The sequence below is a fragment of the Dipodomys spectabilis genome, unplaced genomic scaffold (assembly GCF_019054845.1).
Source record: "Dipodomys spectabilis isolate Male_0828 unplaced genomic scaffold, ASM1905484v1 ptg000422l, whole genome shotgun sequence".
In the NCBI taxonomy this organism is placed as follows: domain Eukaryota; kingdom Metazoa; phylum Chordata; class Mammalia; order Rodentia; family Heteromyidae; genus Dipodomys; species Dipodomys spectabilis.
In genome coordinates, this window is record NW_024871099.1 from 7,218,377 (window position 1) to 7,236,705 (window position 18,329).

The 18,329-nt window shown below is 50.5% G+C and overlaps 1 protein-coding gene across 1 annotated transcript in view; it reads right to left on the reverse strand.

Moving 5' to 3' along the window:
• The window catches only part of Sptbn4 (spectrin beta, non-erythrocytic 4), a 56,841-nt gene that overhangs the window by 7,561 nt on the left and 30,951 nt on the right, over nucleotides 1-18,329 (reverse strand). The window contains 9 exon segments of the mRNA XM_042667955.1: nucleotides 566-650; nucleotides 744-882; nucleotides 2,619-2,863; nucleotides 3,297-3,677; nucleotides 4,681-4,885; nucleotides 6,519-6,649; nucleotides 6,771-7,049; nucleotides 7,684-7,773; nucleotides 8,747-8,971. Of these exon segments, the coding sequence (XP_042523889.1) occupies nucleotides 566-650; nucleotides 744-882; nucleotides 2,619-2,863; nucleotides 3,297-3,677; nucleotides 4,681-4,885; nucleotides 6,519-6,649; nucleotides 6,771-7,049; nucleotides 7,684-7,773; nucleotides 8,747-8,971 (1,780 nt within the window).

The following is an 18,329-nucleotide window of genomic DNA, read 5'->3' on the forward strand; positions in this document are numbered from 1 at the left end:
AAGCCAGCCCGGGCAGGAAAGCCCATGAAACTCTTATCTCCAATAAACCACCAGAAAACCAGAAGTGGCACTGTAGCTCAAGTGGTAGAGCACTAGCCTTGAGCTGAAGAGCTGAGGGACAGAGCTCAAGCCCAGAGTTCAAGGCCCACAACCAACAAAAATAAAAAAATAAATAGTCTTATGAAGTTTCCTACCCAGGCTTTGAAAGGCAATCCTCAGATCTGTCTCCTGAGCAGTTAGGATGACAGGCATGAGCCACTGGTGCCCGCATCCAGCCTTCCCCCCCACCCTCTTTTTGACTAGTTTATTGAAAGTAGACTTTGCTACTTGGTCTGGCTTTGAACCATGATCCTCAGATCTCGGCCACCTGTTCCAGGTTCTCTCCTGTAGTCCAATACAACCAGATTCAATAGTAAGGGAGCCCTCATATTCACTCTCCCAGGCCCTGAGATTTGTTTCTTGGGACCCATGGGTTGGATGCAATATGTCCGTGTCATCCCTGGAACCTTGGTCAGCCATGAAGTCCCTGTGTCCTTGAACCACACGTGTCCAGGTCTCCACTCACTCTGCTGAAGCCACTCCCAATGGCGGTCCCACTTGTCCGACACTTCTTCCTTCCTACTTCCCAGCTTGTCTAGCTGAGCCTGGATCTGAGATCAATGATTGGGTGGAAGAACATCAGGGGTAACTCCTGGGCCAATGAGAGGGGCAGAGGAGAACCCTCTACTCCCACCCCTTCCTACCTCATCAGCCATGGGACTCTTGTTGAGCAGGAGAGAGCGCCCCAGCTCCTGGCAGGCAGTCAGCTCAGGCACCCGTGCTTCCAGCTCCGTCTTCAGGCCCTGGTGGTAGTTCATAAGCACCTCCACAGAAGACACATCTCTGCAGTGGATGGTGGGCGGGGACCTGAGCCACAGGCAGCTGCCCTGCCTCTGCCTGTCCCCCATAGGCAGGTGCTAATGAGCCCAAATCCCTGAAATGGATTCTTCTCAGCTTTTCAGACCTCCTCTTATGACCAAGTTGGGTCTGAAGCATCTTCACTAATTCAATGAGAGAGGTGTGTGTGTGTGTGCTTGCGTGTGTGTGTTGTATCTTGGTACTAGGGCTTGAGGTCAAAGGCTCACACACTTGTTTATATTGTTTTTGTTTTTTCATTCAAATTGGTGTTCGACCACTTGAGCCACAGCTCCACTTCTGGCTTTTTTTGTGATTAATTGTAAGGAAGAATCTCACACACTTTGCCTGGGCTGGTTTTGAATCTCAGTCCTTAGATCTCAGCTAGGATATAGGTATAATCAGCATCTGTGGCGTGGGGGGGGCAATGTAGCCATGGAGATGGGAGGGCAGGGATGGTAAGGGAAAAACAAAGGAGGAGGCAACAATGCTTGATAAGAAATGTACTCATTACCTTGCTCATGTAATTGTAACCTCTCTGTACAGTATTTTCACAAAAACTTAAAAAAATAACATACAGAGGGGTTACAATTACATGAGCAAGGTAATGAGCACATTTCCTATCAAGCATTGTTACCTCCTCCTTTGTTTTTTCCCTACCATCTGTAAGTTCTCTGTATAACTATATAATGATAATAAAATATAAAAAGGTGTAAGAAAAAAATACCAGCACCTGGCTTTATTTTTCTTCATTGCAATGTTTCACTCTATGAACTAATATTTGGGGGAGAGTAGTTTAGTCTTCCCTCTCAGAATGTAAGCAGCCTTGGGGCAAGAGCTCAGCCTGTTCACCATCCAGACCCCAACAAGCATTCAGTAAATATTTTCTAACAGCTCAGAGTAGCACATGAGCCTGGCATATGAAAGGCCCAACATCAAATCTATAAATCTTCGCTGTTGGGTAATCCTAGCTACTCACAAGGCTGAAATCTGAGGATTGAGGTTTGAGGCCAGCCTAGACAGGAAAGTCCCTGAGGCTCCCATCACTTAACCAGCAATAGCCCAAGTGGTTGTTGCTCAAGGGGTAGAGCGCCAGCTTTGAGTGAAAAAGCTAAGAAACAGCACGCCCAGGCCCTGAGGCCTGGCACAGGATTGGCACAAAAATATAAAAAAATCTGGGCTGGAAACGTGGCTAAGTGGTAGAGTGGGGTCTGATTCTTCAGTGCCATATAAACAGAAAAAGCAAGAAGTGGCATTGTGGCTCAAGTGATAGACCACTTGCCTTGATCAAAAGAAGCTCAGAAACAGTGCCCGGGCCCTGAGTTCAAGCCCCAGGACTGGCAAATAAATAAATATATACATAAATACATAAAATAAAAACAATCTTTGTTGAGTAAAGAAGGCTCAAGGCCCATAATCACAAGAACAATGCCACGTGACCTTGCCCTTCAGGTCCTTATCTTCTAGTGCACACTCCTGGACTTGGCCTCAGCCTCCCTGGCAGACAGGACAGGCCACTAGTTAGAAGCATGTAGTTCTTAGGTCTCCTGGGTAACCATCTAACCCAATGCTAGGCCTGACAGGAATCTTGACAAGTCTGGCACACACAGGTTGTGCCCGGATATCAGCTCTTTGCTACAGGAAGGTGACTGGACATAGGCTGGGGATGGCTGGGGAAGGATGCTAGAAGCATCTAGGAAGCCCCAAGTGGGATGAAGGGCAACCTGGGTTTGTCAGCTGCTCCGATCTGGCTGGCGATGCCGTCCATCCAAGACAGCAGGTCCCGGGCCTGGCTGTGGAAGCGCAGGGCGTCGGCCGTGGAGCTCACGTGCAGCCGGGCATCCTCGCAGGCAGCCAGCAGCTCCTTCCAGCCCTGCAGCACCTCCTGCTCCCGGCTGGCGATGGCCTCTGCGTGCTCGCCCGCATACACGGTGCGCAGCTGGGCTGCGCCCTCCTGCAGCTGCCGTACCTGAGGGGCATGCCAGGTCGGGGGGCCAGCCCTCCACCTGCCACAGGCTCCGCTCTCTCTCCGCCCCTGTGGCACAGGCCCCGCCCTCAACCCCCTCCCCTGAGGCCCAGGCTCCGCCCCATACCTCCCCTGTGGTCCAAAGCCATGCCCTTACTCCTGGCCTCCCGTTGTCCAGGCCACGCCCCCTTGCGGCACAGGTCACGCCCCTCCCCCGTGGCTAAGGCCCCTCCACCAATCCGTATGATTCAGGCCATGCCCCACCCCTTCCCTGCAGTTCAGGCCACGCCCCCACCACGCCCTGTGGCCCAGGCCCCACCCTCAGTCCCTGCCCCCGTGGCCCAGGTCCCGCCCCTTCCTCCTCCCCTCTGGCTCAGGCCCACTTCGCTTGGCCCTGCTGTCCAGGCCCCTTCCACTTGGCACCTTTGGCGCCCACCTGAGACACGAGGAGCTGCAAGTCGTGCTCGAAGGCTCGCAGGGTCCTCTGCATGGAGCTGGCACTGGGTCTCGGCTCCGGCGGAGCGGTCAGGCGGGGCAGCCGCCTGCGCTTCTCCTCGATCTGTCCTTGAAGCTCTCTGGCATCGCTGAAGAACTTGTGTAGCTCCCGGGAGGCAGCCAGCAGCTGGGCACGCGTGCCCATGAGCTCCAGCAGCTCGGCCCAGGCCTCGTTCAGCCCATCTTTCCACTCGGCCATGGTGGCTGCTGCCGTATGCCCGCACTCGATCAGCTCATCCACCATCTGGTTCACGGCTGCCAGCCGCTCCCTGCCGGCTGTGCCTGTCTCACTGGCGAACTCTGAGAATTTCTCCTGCAGCACCTGCCACAAGGCCATGGTGTGGGTGTGGGTGTGGGGGGGGGTGCATAGCATCAAGGTGGGCAAAAGTTCTGCACCCCCAGCCCTTCCAACCTGCTTCCTTATGTCAGATACAGTCATAACAATAAACCAGTAAAATAGAAATAACATCTAACACTTCTTAAACAATCTGTAGCAATAATAGAATCATATAATAATAGAGTATTAATAAATGACATTGTGCTGCATATTGAATACGTGCTATGCACAGTTGTACTTTGTCAGATGCTGGGAATTCAGCATAGGATCTTGCACATGCCAGGCAAGTGTTTACGATTGAGCTACATCTTCAGCCTTTTACAATGTGTTGTGGGGCTGGGAATGTGGCTTAGTGGTAGAGTGCTTGCCTTGCAAACATGAGGCCCTGGGTACCTTACTACCATTCCTTAGTACCATAGCAATAGTGCCACATAAACAGAAAAAGCTGGAAGTGGTGCTGTGGCTCAAGTGTGGAGTGCTAACCTTGAGCAAAAGAAGCTCAGGGACAGTGCACAGATCCTGAGCTCAAGCCCCAGGACTGGCAATAAATAAATTAAATAATAAAATAAATAAATAAAAATGTGTTATACCAGGACTAGGACTTGAACTCAGGGCCTGGGTGCTGTGCCTGAGCTTTTCTTGCTCAAGGCTAGCATCTACTACTTGAACCACAGCTCCACTTCCACCTTTTTGCTGGTTAACTGGAGATAAAAGTCTCATGGATTTTTCCTGCCCTCACTGGCTTTGAACTGTGATCCTCAGATCGCAGCCTCCTGAATAGTTAGAATAACAGGTGTGAGCCACCAGTGCCGAGTCTCACATATAGTTTTAAGTGCTTTGCATTGTGTTAATTTGTCTCATAACAGAGCCAGGAGTGCTTCTGCTATCCCTATGATATTGAATGGGGAAACTGAGACCCAGAGAACCTTACTAGCATACTCAGTAACTGCTCCTGATGCATACCCATGCAATTCCCCATGATGCTCACCGAGACATGCTCGAAGTCCTGGCCAAGCTCAGGTGAGCCAGCTACTACCTCCTTCTCTGCAATCCAATGCTCCAGCTCATCCACCTGACGGCTGAGCTGGTACAGCCAGTATTGCTGCTCCAGGCTCACCCTGCGCTCCTCGCCCAGTTCCTTGAGTGACACGTACAGACGATCCACCTGAGACTGACGCCGGCTTATCTGCTCACTGATGAGGGAAAGGAGGGCAGGGAAAAGAGCCCCTTGAGGCTTCCCACCCTGGAATCTCCTCTTCTCACAGCAAGGCTGTTTCCCTGCATTGCCAGGCAAGGGTCATGTCCCCCACTGTTTTCTGCAAGTCTCAGATTCAGCCCATTGCACTGGATCTCAGCACTCAGGGAAAGTGTTTACATCCAAGGTTTGATAAGCTTGCCCCCAATCCAGACTCACCCAGTTTCTTTTACACCTGGCCCCTACTCTGTCCAGGGACCAGGGAACTCAATCACCTTACAAACTATCTACCACTAAGCTATGCTGTTAGCCCTTCCTGATCAATTTCTATTTGTTTTTGCTTTGGGGGTTGCTGACTTTTTTTTGTGTGTGTGGCCATTCCTGGGACTTGAACTCAGGGCCTGGTCACTGTCCCTGAGCTTCTTTTGCTCAAGACTAGCACTCTACCACTTGAGCCATGCTTTTTCTGTTTATGTGGTACTGAGAAATCGAACCCAGGGTTTCATGCATGATGGGCAAGCACTCTACCACTAAGACACATTCCCAGCCCCTTGCTCACTCTTTGAGTCTGACCTTCCTTCCTTCCTTCCTTTTCTTTCTTTCTTCCTTTCTTTCTTTCTTCCTTTCTTTCTATTACAGTACTAGGGAATTGAACTCTGGACCTTAAGCTTGCTTGGCACTCTACCACTTAAGTAAGTCACAATCATCTAATTCCTTTTGCAGTGATCATCAACCCTTCCTTCTTTCCTTCCTCCTCCCCTCCCTCCCTCCCTCCCTCCCTCTCTTTCTCTCTCTCTCTCTTTTTGTGTCAGCTCTGGGGCTTGAACTCAAGGCCTGGTCAGTGTCCCTTAGCTGCTTTTTCTCTTCAAGACTAGTGCTCTACCCCTTAAAACTATACCTTCACTAACAGATTTGCTAGATAATTAGAAATGAGTTTCACAGACTTTCCTGCCCTAGCTGACTTTGAACTGCGACCCTCAGATCTCACTCTCCTGTGCAGTCAGGATTACAACTATGAGCCACAAGTGCCCAGTTCCCAATGTCTATCAAGTGTGCCCCCTAACGGATCCCAGCCCAGGGCCTGGTTTCCCAGAGGCCCAGTGAAGTGACACCACCCAACCAAATCAGGAGGCCTCAAGCCTTGGCCTCCACACCCATCTCCACACCCCAGGTTTTTCTGTCCTCCCAACACAGCCTGTCCTGGCCATGGCTTCCCTAATTCACTCCTTGATATCCAACGACCCTCCTCCCAGCTGTTCCTGGTCCCACGGTGGCACCAATTTTGTATCCAGCCATTAATCCAAGGGTTCCAGTACACGACCCTGAGGGCCCATCCCACTCCAACATCCAATCCTAGTCGTGCCCCAACCTCCGACAGCAAAGCCTCGGTTCCTGTTAGTTCCTTTAACAGTGAAGCCTCGGCTCCTATTGACCCCTTTAACAGCAAAGCCTGGTTCCTATTGGTCCCTTTAACAGAGGAGCTTCGGCTCCTATTGGCCCCTTTAACAGCGAAGCCTCAGTTTCTATTGGTCCCTTTAACAGTGAAGCCTCGGTTTCTATTGGCCCTTTCCTGGGAACCGGCCCGCCCCCTCGTTGCCCCGCCCTCGTTGCCCCGCCCCTCAGCCGCCCACCTGTCCGGATGCCCCATCTCCAGCAGCGCCCGGCACTGGCGCGAAAGCTGCGCGATGCTTTCCTCGTAGTTCTCCACGCCCTGCTCCAGCTGCAGGTGCTTCTTGAGCAGCTGCAGGGTGCTCTGTTCATCCTGGGGGGGGGGGGGGTGGCGAAGGGAGGGAGGGACACAGGGCGCCTGCCATGAGGCGGCAGCGGCCGGCCCCCGGCTGCGGCGCCCCCGGACCCCCCGCGGTCCCCCAGCCCGGGCGCACCTTGCCCTTGTCCTCACTCATCATGAGCAGCTCCTGCTCACCCAGCCACGCCTCCACCTCGGCCACGTCGAAGTAGTACTGCTCCACCTGGAAGGCGGCGTCCAGCGACTGCTGCCGTCTCTCGGCCGCTTCCCGCAGCCCGCCCCAGGCGCTCTGCAGTTGCTCCTGGCCCCGGCGCACGGCCTCGGCCTCGGGGCTGCGCAGCGAGGCCAGGGCGCCTGCGCGCTCCAGCACCTCCTCCAGACGCGGCCCGTGCGCCTGGATCTCGCGACGCAGGCTCTGCAGAGAGGGGAGATCCGAATAGAGGGGGGCCTCCAGAGACCCCGAGAAGCAGGGTCCACTGAGTGACACCCACCCATCACTGACCACGGGCTAGCTACCATTTTGCCAGTACTCGATCACTCATAAACCCCATGCCTTTAATCCTGGCATTCAAGAGGCTGCTAGCAGGAGGACCACAAGTTGGAGGCTAGCTTGTTCTCAGAAAACAAACAAAAACCCTAACAAGCAAAACAAACAAACAAAAACCACGCATCATCTAGGACAAGGATGAACCACTGGCCATAGTATTTCATCAAAATACAAAAGAAGTGGCTTTAAGGCTGGATGTCAGTGGCTCACGCCTGTAATCCCAGCTACTCGGGAGGCTGAGATCTGTGAATCACCCTTCTGCACATCACTTTTATAGTAAGTTTTTAAAAAGTAACATAAGTGGTAGAGTGGCAGTCCTGAATGGAAAAAGCCAAGTGAGAGGGAGTTCAAGCCCCAGCCCCAGTGCACACCTGTGTACATACACAGAGAAATTAAGAAAAAAAAATCTAAGAAAAATTTGCGGTGCCCATCTGTCTGTCTGTCTTTCCCTTACTTACCCCCTTGAGCTGTTTCTCTCTGTGTGTCAATGGGCTCCGCTCACCTGGTTCTTTTTGATGTGCTGCTGGACAGCCTGCAAACCATCCCCTCGCTCAGTCAGCATGGCCAGAGGCAGCCGTTCCTGAACCCAAGCCTGGGAAGGACACAGAGAGCCAGGTCAAAGAGACTATCTCCAAGAGTGCCTACATCCCAAGAATCCTTCCAGCCCCTCTGCCACAGTATTCAAGGTCCTTTGCCTAAGAGCCATGACTTGCCTTGAGCTGCCTGCATTGACACTTAGTCTTGATGTCTGTACTTTGGCAGATTCTGCTTAGCCCAGGACCTTTGCACATGCCACATGGAGGTTTTGCTTCCTGAAATTCCCAGTCCATTCTTCTCACTCCTGGATTTTCTTGACCTCAGAGGCTTAAGTCCTCAGACAGCCCTCCATAACTTTGAACTTTTGCCATAAGTGGGCCCAGTGATCGCAAATCTGTGTCCCCACACACACCTTTTATTTCCTGTCGGTTGTGGGGCTTGAACTCTGGGCTTGGGCGCTGTCCCTGCGCTCTTCAGCTCAAGGCAAGTGCTCTACCACTTGAGCTACAGCACCACTTCCTGTTTTCTAATGGTTTATTGGAGATAAGAGTCTCGCAGACTTTCCTGCCGGGGCAGGCTTTGAACCATGATCCTCAGCTCTCAACCATCTAAGTAGCTAGGATTATAGGCGTGAGCCACCAGTGCCCGGCTTCCCTTTAGATGCTGAATTGTCTGTGGGCAGTCATCCTGCTGACCAGGATAGATTCTAAACACAGGGCTGGACCTAGAGTGATGGAGTGGGCGAACAAATTCTTGCTCCAGTAAATGAATGAGCAAACTTAGGAGTGGAGTGGTTGAAGGAGGAAATGAATAGAGGAGAGAATGCACCAGAAGTAGATAAAACAGAATAAAGAATGGATGAGTGGATAAATAAATGCCTTCATGAATAATTCAGTGAGCGGCAGGAACAGGGGGGAGGGGGTGAAGGGCTGTCAGCCTGGACCTGTCATGGCCACCACCCAGCTCTTCCTCCCCCCATCCCGCTCCCACTCCTCACCCCGCCCCCATTCCCTCCCTCCTCTTCTCACCAGCTCATCATCCAGATCGTGGGCCACTTGGTGAAGCTCCTTTGAGGCAAGCAGCAGGCGGCGGCGCTCCTGCAGCGGCTCCAGCAGCCGCACCAGGCGCTCGCCCACCGCGTTCTGCCGCTCGCCCACCAGCTCCTTGCTCGCCGGCTCCAGCGGCAGCGAAGCCGTCTGCGCCTGCAATTCTCCCACCTCTCGGTACCATTCTTCCACCTGAGATTGCATGGACTGTGGGGACAGGGGCAGCGTCACTATGCTGTGCCCGCCCTTGCCAGCCTGCTGTGGCTCCCCAGTTCCCTTCCAATGGGAACCCAGGCCACAGTGAGATCCATGCTGACCAGCCACAATGAGGGGTATCGTATGATACCGCAGCAGTCTGAGCCAGTCCCTGACTCCGGGTTCTGCTTTGCTGTTTCTCTGCCAGGCACATTTATCCTGGCCAGTCAGACTTCAACTCAAATATCACCTGCTCAGCCAGGAGCCGGTGGCTCACGCCTATAATCCCTGCTACTCAAGCTGAAATCTGAGGATCGCGGTTCAAAGCCAACCCAGGCAAGAAAGTCTGTGAGACTTATCTCCAATTGACTACCAAAGTGGGGCTGTGCCTCAAGTAGTAGAGCCCTAGCCTCCAGCACAAAAGCCCAGGAACAGTGCCCAAGTCCTGAGTCCAAGCCCCAGGACCAGCAAAAAACAAAAACAACAACAACAACAAAAAAAACAAAATAAAATAAAATAACTCACTTAAAGAAGATTACCTAACCTTCAGGTCTAAGATGGTCTATCCATCCTCAGAGCCACCCTCTCGGCTGATCATATCAGTTTTACAGAGAATGTAACTGAGGTTCACAGAGGTGAAGTAGTTTTTCCAAAGGGCTAAATTACTTTGCCACATAGCAAAAAGAAATACAAAACTATAGTAATCTGGATCATCGGAGGACCTTGAGCATAGGCAGAAAGTGCAAAAGCATTGAGATGTGATGGCATATGCCTGTAATCCCAGCTAGTTGGAAGGAAGAGATTGGAAGGATTCAGGTTAGAGGCCACGTGGGAGAAAAAGCAATAGCCCATCTCATCCAGCAAGCCAGGCATGACGGCGTGTACTTGTCCTAGCTATAAGGTGGGGATAGGTAAAAGGACTTTAATCTATGGCTTCCCCAGGACAAAATGTATCTGATAAAATAAATTTAAAAAGTTGGACAGTGTGGTTCTACCCATTGAGCCACACTTCCAGCCCAACTTTTTGCTACTTGAAGATGAAGTCTCGTGGACTTTCCTGTCTGGGCTGGCTTTGAACGGAGGTTTTCAGATCTCAGCCTCCTGAGTAGCTAGGATTATAGACATGAACTACAAGCATCCAGATTGATTGATTGATTGATTGATTGATTGTGTGTGTGTGTGTGTGTGTGTGTGTATGCGTGTGTGTTGGTCCTGGGACTTGACCTTAGCACCTGGGCACTGTTCTTGAAATTTTGCTCAAGGCTAACACCTCTACCACTTGAGCCACAGCTCTATTTCTGTTTTTCATGGTGGTTCATTGATGATAAGACTCTCCTTGGGGCTGGGAAGGTGGCTCAGTGGTAGAGTGCTTGCCTTGCATGCATGAGGCCCTGGGTTCGATTCCTCAGCACCACATAAGCAAAAAGAAAAAAGCTGGAAGTGGCACTGTGGCTCAAGTGGTAGAGCGCTAGCCTTGAACTGAAGAGCTGAGGGACAGCTCCCAGGCCCAGAATTCAGGCCCCACGACCGGACCCCCCCCCCCCCAAAAAGAGACTCTCCTGGACTTTCCTGTCCAGGCTGGCTTTGAGCTATGATCCTCAGATCTCAGTCTCATGAGTAGTTAGGATTACAGGTGTGAGCCCATGGCATGCCCAGCTTGATATTCTTTCCTATCTATCCAACTGGCAAAAATATACAAGATGGCTAGGCATCCGTGGCTCACACCTATAATCCTAGCTACTCAGGAGGCTGAGATCTGAGGATCACAGTTCAAAGCCAGCCTGGACAGGAAATTCCGTTGAGACTCTTATCTCTAATTAAACACCAGAAAACTACAAGTGGCACTGTGACTCAAGTGGTAGAGCACTACCTTGAGCTGAAGAGCTCAGGGACAGTGCCCAGGCCCAGAGTTCGAGCCCCACAACCACCACCACCACCAGCAACAAATACACACAGACACACACATACACACACACACACACACACACACACACACGGATGGTATCTAGGGTTGGCAGAGATGGAGGGATGGAGGGAGATAGAAGTGTTCAGCCACCATGGGTGGTATGAATTGGTTGAGCCTCTTTAGAAAGCAAGTTGGCAGGTCTTAATCAAAATGCAAAATGTGTAGATGCTTAACTGGGAACCAGCACTTCCCCTTCGAGGAACGAGCTCCAGACACACTGGCACCCACGCACAAAAAAAGATGTGTCCAGGAATTTCACTGTAGTGGATGGAGTTTGTAATGAGAAAAACTTGGGAATGACCTCATTGCCCAGCCAGAATGAAATAGTTAACCAAATCTGCGTGAGTGTGGGTGAGCAGAGTTCCTAGGAAGAGAAAAAAGCCATCGAGAAACTTCCATATGATATGTATTTGTAGGGAATTGTACATGCATGAAAAATTGCCTGGGAGTAAACAAGTAATTAATAGCAGGTGGCATTGATGGGGTGGGGGATGGGAACTTTGTGAAAGGAACATGGACTGATGGAAAAAAATTTCACAAAGGATTTTTTAAAATATGATTTTTGATGCTTGGACCATGAAGATGTATTTTTTTCAAACGTGCAAATCAAAGATGAAAGATAAATAAGATGAAAGCATTAAAAGTGAATGTACTTTGCACAACTACTTAATAAAAGTATTTTTCAATGAAGTGAATGTATAATGCAATTATAAGAAGAGATTGTAAATGTATAATAAAAATATTCTTCAGTGATCTGGAAATATGCACACCAAGTAAAACCTAAGGTTCATATTGGGGTGTTTGAGTGGATGTAGAGGTTCAGGGAGATGTTTTACTGAAGACTTCTAGGTTAGTGAGTTAATCAAAAGAATATGATTATCTATTAATTATGTGATTCTAAACAGATGAAGGAAAGCTAAAGAAGAAAACAAAATAATAAAATTAAGAGGTACCAGATTATAGAAAATGGCTATAAACCAAAAATTACAACTTAAGAACTGAGTCAAGGCTTTTTGTTTTTGCTTTTGTTTGTGTGGTTGGCCTTAGGCTTCGAACTAAGGGCCTAGGTGTTGTATGTTGGCGCTCTACCACTTGAACTACAGCTCCACATCTGGCTTTTTGGTGGTTAAATGGAGATAAGAGTCTCACAAACTTTCCTGCCCAGGCTGGCTTCCAAGTTTAATCTTCTAATCTTTGCCTCCTATATAATTACAATTACAGGTGTGATCCACTAGCACCTGGCTCTTGTTTTGTTTCTGAGACAGGGTCTTGCTATGTAGCCGAGGCCTCCAATTCATGATCCTTCTGCCTTAACTTCCCAATAGCTGAGATTTTCAGTGTGCAACTACCTCCCAGAGTTTCCGAGTAAAAATGTTCATTCTAATGTTCTGTAGTGTAGAGTTGTGGCTTTGCCCGAGGGCCAACACCCATTCCCTGCTTTACAAAGATCTTAAATCCCACCGAGGAACTAATCAAACCTAGAGCTCCATGCTAGGTCATGGCCAATCAGAACAGTAAAGTTACTCTGGCAATCATGATTGGGTGAGATATGGTCAAGTTACCTAAAGTAGACCAATGAAAACACTTCTAGTTCTAGCTTTCTTGGTGGGGGGGGGGGGGGGGGGGGAATGAAACCTAATCATGTGACTCAGGGCCAATCAATGAAAACTTGAAACATCTCAGCTTATGATTGGGTCAAGGTAGGCATGTGACCCAAGATGAGCCAATGAAAACTCTTCTCCCAGGCTGGGAAAGTGTGTGCTCAGTTTCCCATGGGGTTCCTAAACTGACAGAGTTTAGGATACTGCAGACCCTCCCCCCACCCCCAGGAAGGGCAAAGCTTGGTAAGACTAACACAGGGGCTGGCGCTGGTGTTTCATCCCTATAACCCTGGCTGAGATCTGAGGATTGCGGTTCAAAGCCAGCTTGGGCAGGAAAGTCTGTGAGACTCTTATCTCCAATGAACCACCAGAAAACCAGAAGTGGCTCAAGTGGTGGAGCGCTAGCCTTGAGTCAAAGAGCTCAGGGAAAGCTGGGCACTGTTGGCTCACACCTGTAATCTTAGCTACTCAGGAGGCTGAGGTCTGAGGATCACAGTTCAAAGCCAACCTAGGCAGGACAAGTCTGTGAGACTCTTATCTCCAATAAACCACTAGAAAACCAGAAGTGGCACTGTGGCTCAAGTGGTAGAGTGCTTGCCTTGAGTTGAAGAGCTAAGGGACAGCGCCCAGGCCCTGAGTTCAAGGCCCATGACCACCTGCCTCCCAAAGACTAACACAAGGTTCAAAAATGGACAGATTCGGGCTGGGAAGGTGGCTCAGTGGTAGAGTGCTTGCCTTGTATGCATGAGGTCCTGGGTTCGATTCCTCAGCACCACATAAGCAAAAAGAAAAAAAAGAAGTCAGTGAGTGACAAAACCAGACATCTGAAAAATGGACAGATTCCTGAGAACTTAATTTGAAAACAAATCCAGCCATCCCTGTGGCTACACAAGCCCTGGGATTTTCAGTTTATGTTGCCTAAGTTGATTTGGGTGTGAACTGTACCCCACAATCCCAACCTATCCAATGCACAATCGGCATGGGGAAATTCAGCACTTCACAAATCAAAACCTTGTAAGATGGAAATTTAAAAGGTACAATTGCTGGGTACTGGTGGCTCACACCTGTAATCCTAGTAACTCAGGAGACTAAGATCTGAGGATCACATTTGGAAGCTAGCCCAGCTAGAAAAGCTCATGAGACTCTTATCTCCAATTAACCACACACACATACAAAATATGGAGCTGTGACTCCATTTGCTAGACTTGAGTAAAAAGTTAAGGGACAGCATAAGGTCTTGAGTTCAAGCCTCAGTACCAACACACACACATACATACACACACACACACACACACACACACACACACACACACACACACACACACACAAACAGATGAACAATTACAATTGCGGTAAAATAAAAAAGATTTACAAAAAAAAAAAAAAGCAGAATCAAGCTGGGCATTGGTGGCTCACACCTATCATCCTAGCTACTCTGGAGGCTGAAATCTGAGGATCATGGTTCAAAGCCAGCCTTGGCTGGCTGTGAGACTCTTACCTCCAACTAACCACCAGAAAATTGGAAGTTGAGCTGTGGCTCAAAGTGGTAGAGTGCTAGCTTTGCAAAAGAGCTCAGACACAGTGCCCAAGCCCTGAGTTCAAGCCATACAACTGCCAAAAAAAAAGCAGAATTAAAGAAGAAATGGTCCTTTTAGACTTTTGGGTTGTGGCTGTAGCTCAACCCAAGTCAACCCAAGTGCTAGAGCACTTGCCTAGCTTATATGCAGTCTTGGGTTTGGTTCCATCCTCAGCACCAAACATAACAAAACAAAAAATTTACCAAACCATTCTTTTTTTTGGGGGGGTGGTCCGGTCATGGGGCCTGAACTCTGGGCCTGGGCGCTATCCCTCAACTCTTTAGCTCAAGGCTAGCACTCTACCACTTGAGCCACAGCGCCACTTCTGGCTTTTTTCTTTTTGCTTATGTGGTGCTGAGGAATCGAACCCAGGGCCTCATGCATGCAAGGCAAGCGCTCTACTATTGATCCACCTTCCCAGCCCTACCAAACCATTCTGTAGCATATTATGTAACAGTTTTTGGGTGTTTTATTTGGGTGTTTTATTTTAAGACAGGAGTCTCACTACCTAGCCTAGGTTGGCCTTGAACTCCTGATCCCCCTGCTTCAGTCTCACAAGGGCTGGAATTACAGGTGTATTCCCCCATGCCTGGCTTGTTATTTTGTTTTTAAGGTATCCAAGTTAAAACAAAATAGGGGCTGGGAAGTGGCTTAGTGGTAGAGTGCCTGCCTAGCATGCATGAAGCCCTGGGTTCCATTCCTCAGTACCACATACACTGAAAAATCCACAAGTGGTGCTGTAGCTCAAGTGGTAGAGTGCTAGCCTTGAGCACAGAGAGGCTCAGGGACAGAGCCCAGGCCCTGAGTTCAAGCCCTAGGACCAGAAAACAAACCAAAACAGAAGAGCCTTCTTGCATAGCAGCCTCAGTTCCTGGTCATACAGTAGTCAAGATGTTGGATCAGCCTCCTTCCCACTTGGATCCTCCATGCTCCTTTCCAACTTCCAGCTGTGGAGATTGAAGCTCCAAGAGGAATGGGAGCCATCTCTGGCCCACAGTAAAAACTTCCCTGAGTCAGAATTTGAACCTAGGACCACAGTTCACCAGCCAAACTCTTGGCCATTCTGCTTCTCTATAAACGGGACAGTGCATCTCAAATAGGTGGGAGTCACAGATCTGGGTTTCACAGGAGAGATTCAAACCCTGGGGTGCACAGCCGGGAGAGGGGGGTGGGGAAGGATCCCCTCCCCCACACCCTGTCACACTCAGCAGGACCAGCTGGCTGGGGGGCCCCTGAGGGCTTAGAATCAGGGGTTCAGGACGCCACCATCTGTTCCCTGGGCCAGTAAGGACAGGCAAGAGGCCATGAGCCAGGATGCTGAGCACACGGCCTAGAGCAGGGAGGTGACATCCCGACTGGAATAGTGGGGACCTGGGGAGGCCACCAGGGGGTAATGGCAGCGGGAGGAAGAGTGGCAGAGAGGAGAAATTCAAATAAAAAGTGAGGTGGCCAGCAGAGAGAACGATCCAGAAGGTAAACCTTGAGGTGGTAACGGAAGGAACAAAGACTGGGGGGGGGGGGGGGGACAGCCAGGGCCACACACTAAGCTGGATGGCCAGGCCCCAAGGGGACAGCAGGGCCTCGGGAGGCCCCCGCCCCTCCCCTCTGCAGCTTCTAAGGCCCTAGCTGGGCACCATCTGGGGGCGCTGGCCCCACTGGGTCCGCTCCCTGCCTCGAGCTCCCTCTGCTGGGGAACGGGACAGAGCCCAGCGTGCCAAGACTGCCCTCCCCCATCCCTCTGACCACAGATCCTTTGTCCTACCCAGATCTCAGCCTCTCCTCTCGATAATGGACACCCTATTCTCACTGTTACCCCACCCCCACCCCAGAGACCCCATATCTGCCTTCTGACACCAATATGGCCAGCCAGAGGGACGCAAGGCCCAAGCTGGCCACTTCTGGGAGGGCCACAGAGAGAGCTGCCTGAGTCCCACCCATCTGACTGTGGAGAGGGGGAGAGGCTGTGGTGGGGACCCTAGTGTTGGCCCCGGGGGGGGGGGGGGGATGGGAGTGCCTGCCCCGTGGGCTAGAGCATCACTCTGCATAAGACACCCCATAATTGGCAAAATTCAGAGAGTGGATTCATATTCCATATGCTACCCTCAAAAAAAAAAATATATATATATATATATATATTTTTTTTTTGGGTCCGGTCGTGGGGCCTGAACTCTGGGTCTGGGCACTGTCCCTCAGCTCTTCAGCTCAAGGCTAGCGCTCTACCACTTGAGCCACAGCGCCACTTCCGGCTTTTTTCTTTTTGCTTATGTGGTGCTGAGGAATCGAACCCAGGGCCTCAGGCATGCAAGGCAAGCGCTCTACCAGGCCACCTTCCTAGCCCCCTCAAAATATATTTTTAAAGCAACACAGAGAAAAGTGCCCTAAGAGGGATATGAACAGAAACAAATGAAATTCGTAAGTAAAACATGACCAAGGGAAAGGGGGAGAAAAAAATAACTGTGGCCACAGCGCCACTTCCACTTTTCTGGTGGTTCATTGGATATAAGAGTCTCATGGATTTTCCTGCCTGGGCTGGCTTTGAACCATGATCCTCAGATCTCAGCCTCCTGAGTAGCTAGAATGACAGGTAGGAGCCAACAGGGCGCCACTCTATCTATCTATCTATCTATCTATCTATCTATCTATCTATCTATCTGTCTGTCTGTCTGTCTGTCTGTCTATCTATCTATCTCTTCCAGCATTGGGGATAGAACCCAGGGCCTCAAACATGTTAGGCAGGTATTCCGTCCACTGAGCCATAGCCCCAGTTATTTAGGGGCTGGGGTCTCAGTGGATAGACCAAGTTAACCTGGAACTTGCTCTGTAGTTCAGGCTGGACTTGAACTCAGGTTCAAAATACTGTGCTAGCCGGGCGCTGGTGGCTCACGCCTGTAATCCTAGCTACTCAGGAGGCTGAGATCTGAGGATCGCGGTTCAAAGCCAGCCCGGGCAGGAGAGACCGTGAGACTCCTATCTCCAATAAACCACCAAAAAAACGGAAGTGGCGCTGTAGCTCAAGTGGTAGAGCGCTCGCCTTGAGCTGAAGAGCTGAGGGACAGCGCCCAGGCCCAGAGTTCAAGCTCCACGTCCGACAAAAAAAAAAAAAAATACTGTGCTAAGCAGCTCCTTTCTTTTTTCTTTTTTGCTGGTCCTGGGGCTTGAACTCTCAGCCTGGGTGCTGTCCCTGAGCCTCTTTGTGCTCAAGGCTAGCGCTCTACCACTTGAGCCACAATGCCCCTTCCAGGTTTTTCTGAGCCTTCATTGAAGATAAGTCTCACAGACTGGCCTGGCTGGCCTGGCTTTGACCTGTGATCCTCAGGCCTGGCTTAAGTGGCACCTTTCTATACCCAGTAAAGCTCACACAGATGAGTTCCTTGAGATAGCAGGGGAGATGGGGGGGGGAAATAGAGCATGCATCTGGGCTGGGAACTGAGCTCAGGCTCTCCTCCTGGGTCCCTGGCTGCTTTTCCTGTTTGTTTCCTCGAGTCTGGCCATCTACACTACTGGCCTCACCCGGAAGAGAAGACTTACAGCCAAGTCACTGCTGTGTTCAGTACCTGCCAGCCAGGGAGGGGCCTGGAGATCTTAGCTGTGACTCATTTGTCAGAGGCCAGCCTGAGGATCGCCACAGGTCTCCAATGGGGTCCACAAGTAATCCAGGGAGAAAGGTGGAGGGGAATTACAGGGTACTACACAGCCACCTGGTGGCTGTGTGACCTTGAGCTAACCACAGATGCTTGCTGCGCAGTGGCTTTTTCTGGACGCATGAGGTAACGGTGGCTTGCTGGCAATGCTGCAGAGAGGAGGCGGGGCTAACGGTGCCAGGCACAGCCTGGTGCAGCCATCCGCGCGTCTCAAAGTATGGCCTCGACACCCTGGAATCCAACATCTTGTCAAGGTTGTGGACAAGGTCACTGTTTGGGGTTTTGTTTGTTTTGTTTTCAGTACTGAGGATTGAATTAAGGGTCTCAGAGGGAAATCCCATCCTCAGTGCTTTGGTTTTTTGGTTTTCTTTCTTTCTTTCTTTCTTTCTCTCTCTCTCTCTCTCTCTCTCTTTCTTTCTTTCTTTCTCCCTCCCCCCCTCTCTTTCTTTCTTTGTTGGTGATGGTGGTGGTGGTCATGGAGCTTGAACTCTGAGCCTGGGTGCTGTCCCTCAGCTCTTCTTAGCTCAAGGCGAGCTCACTACCACCTGGGCTACAGTGCCACTACTGATTTTCTGATGGTTTATT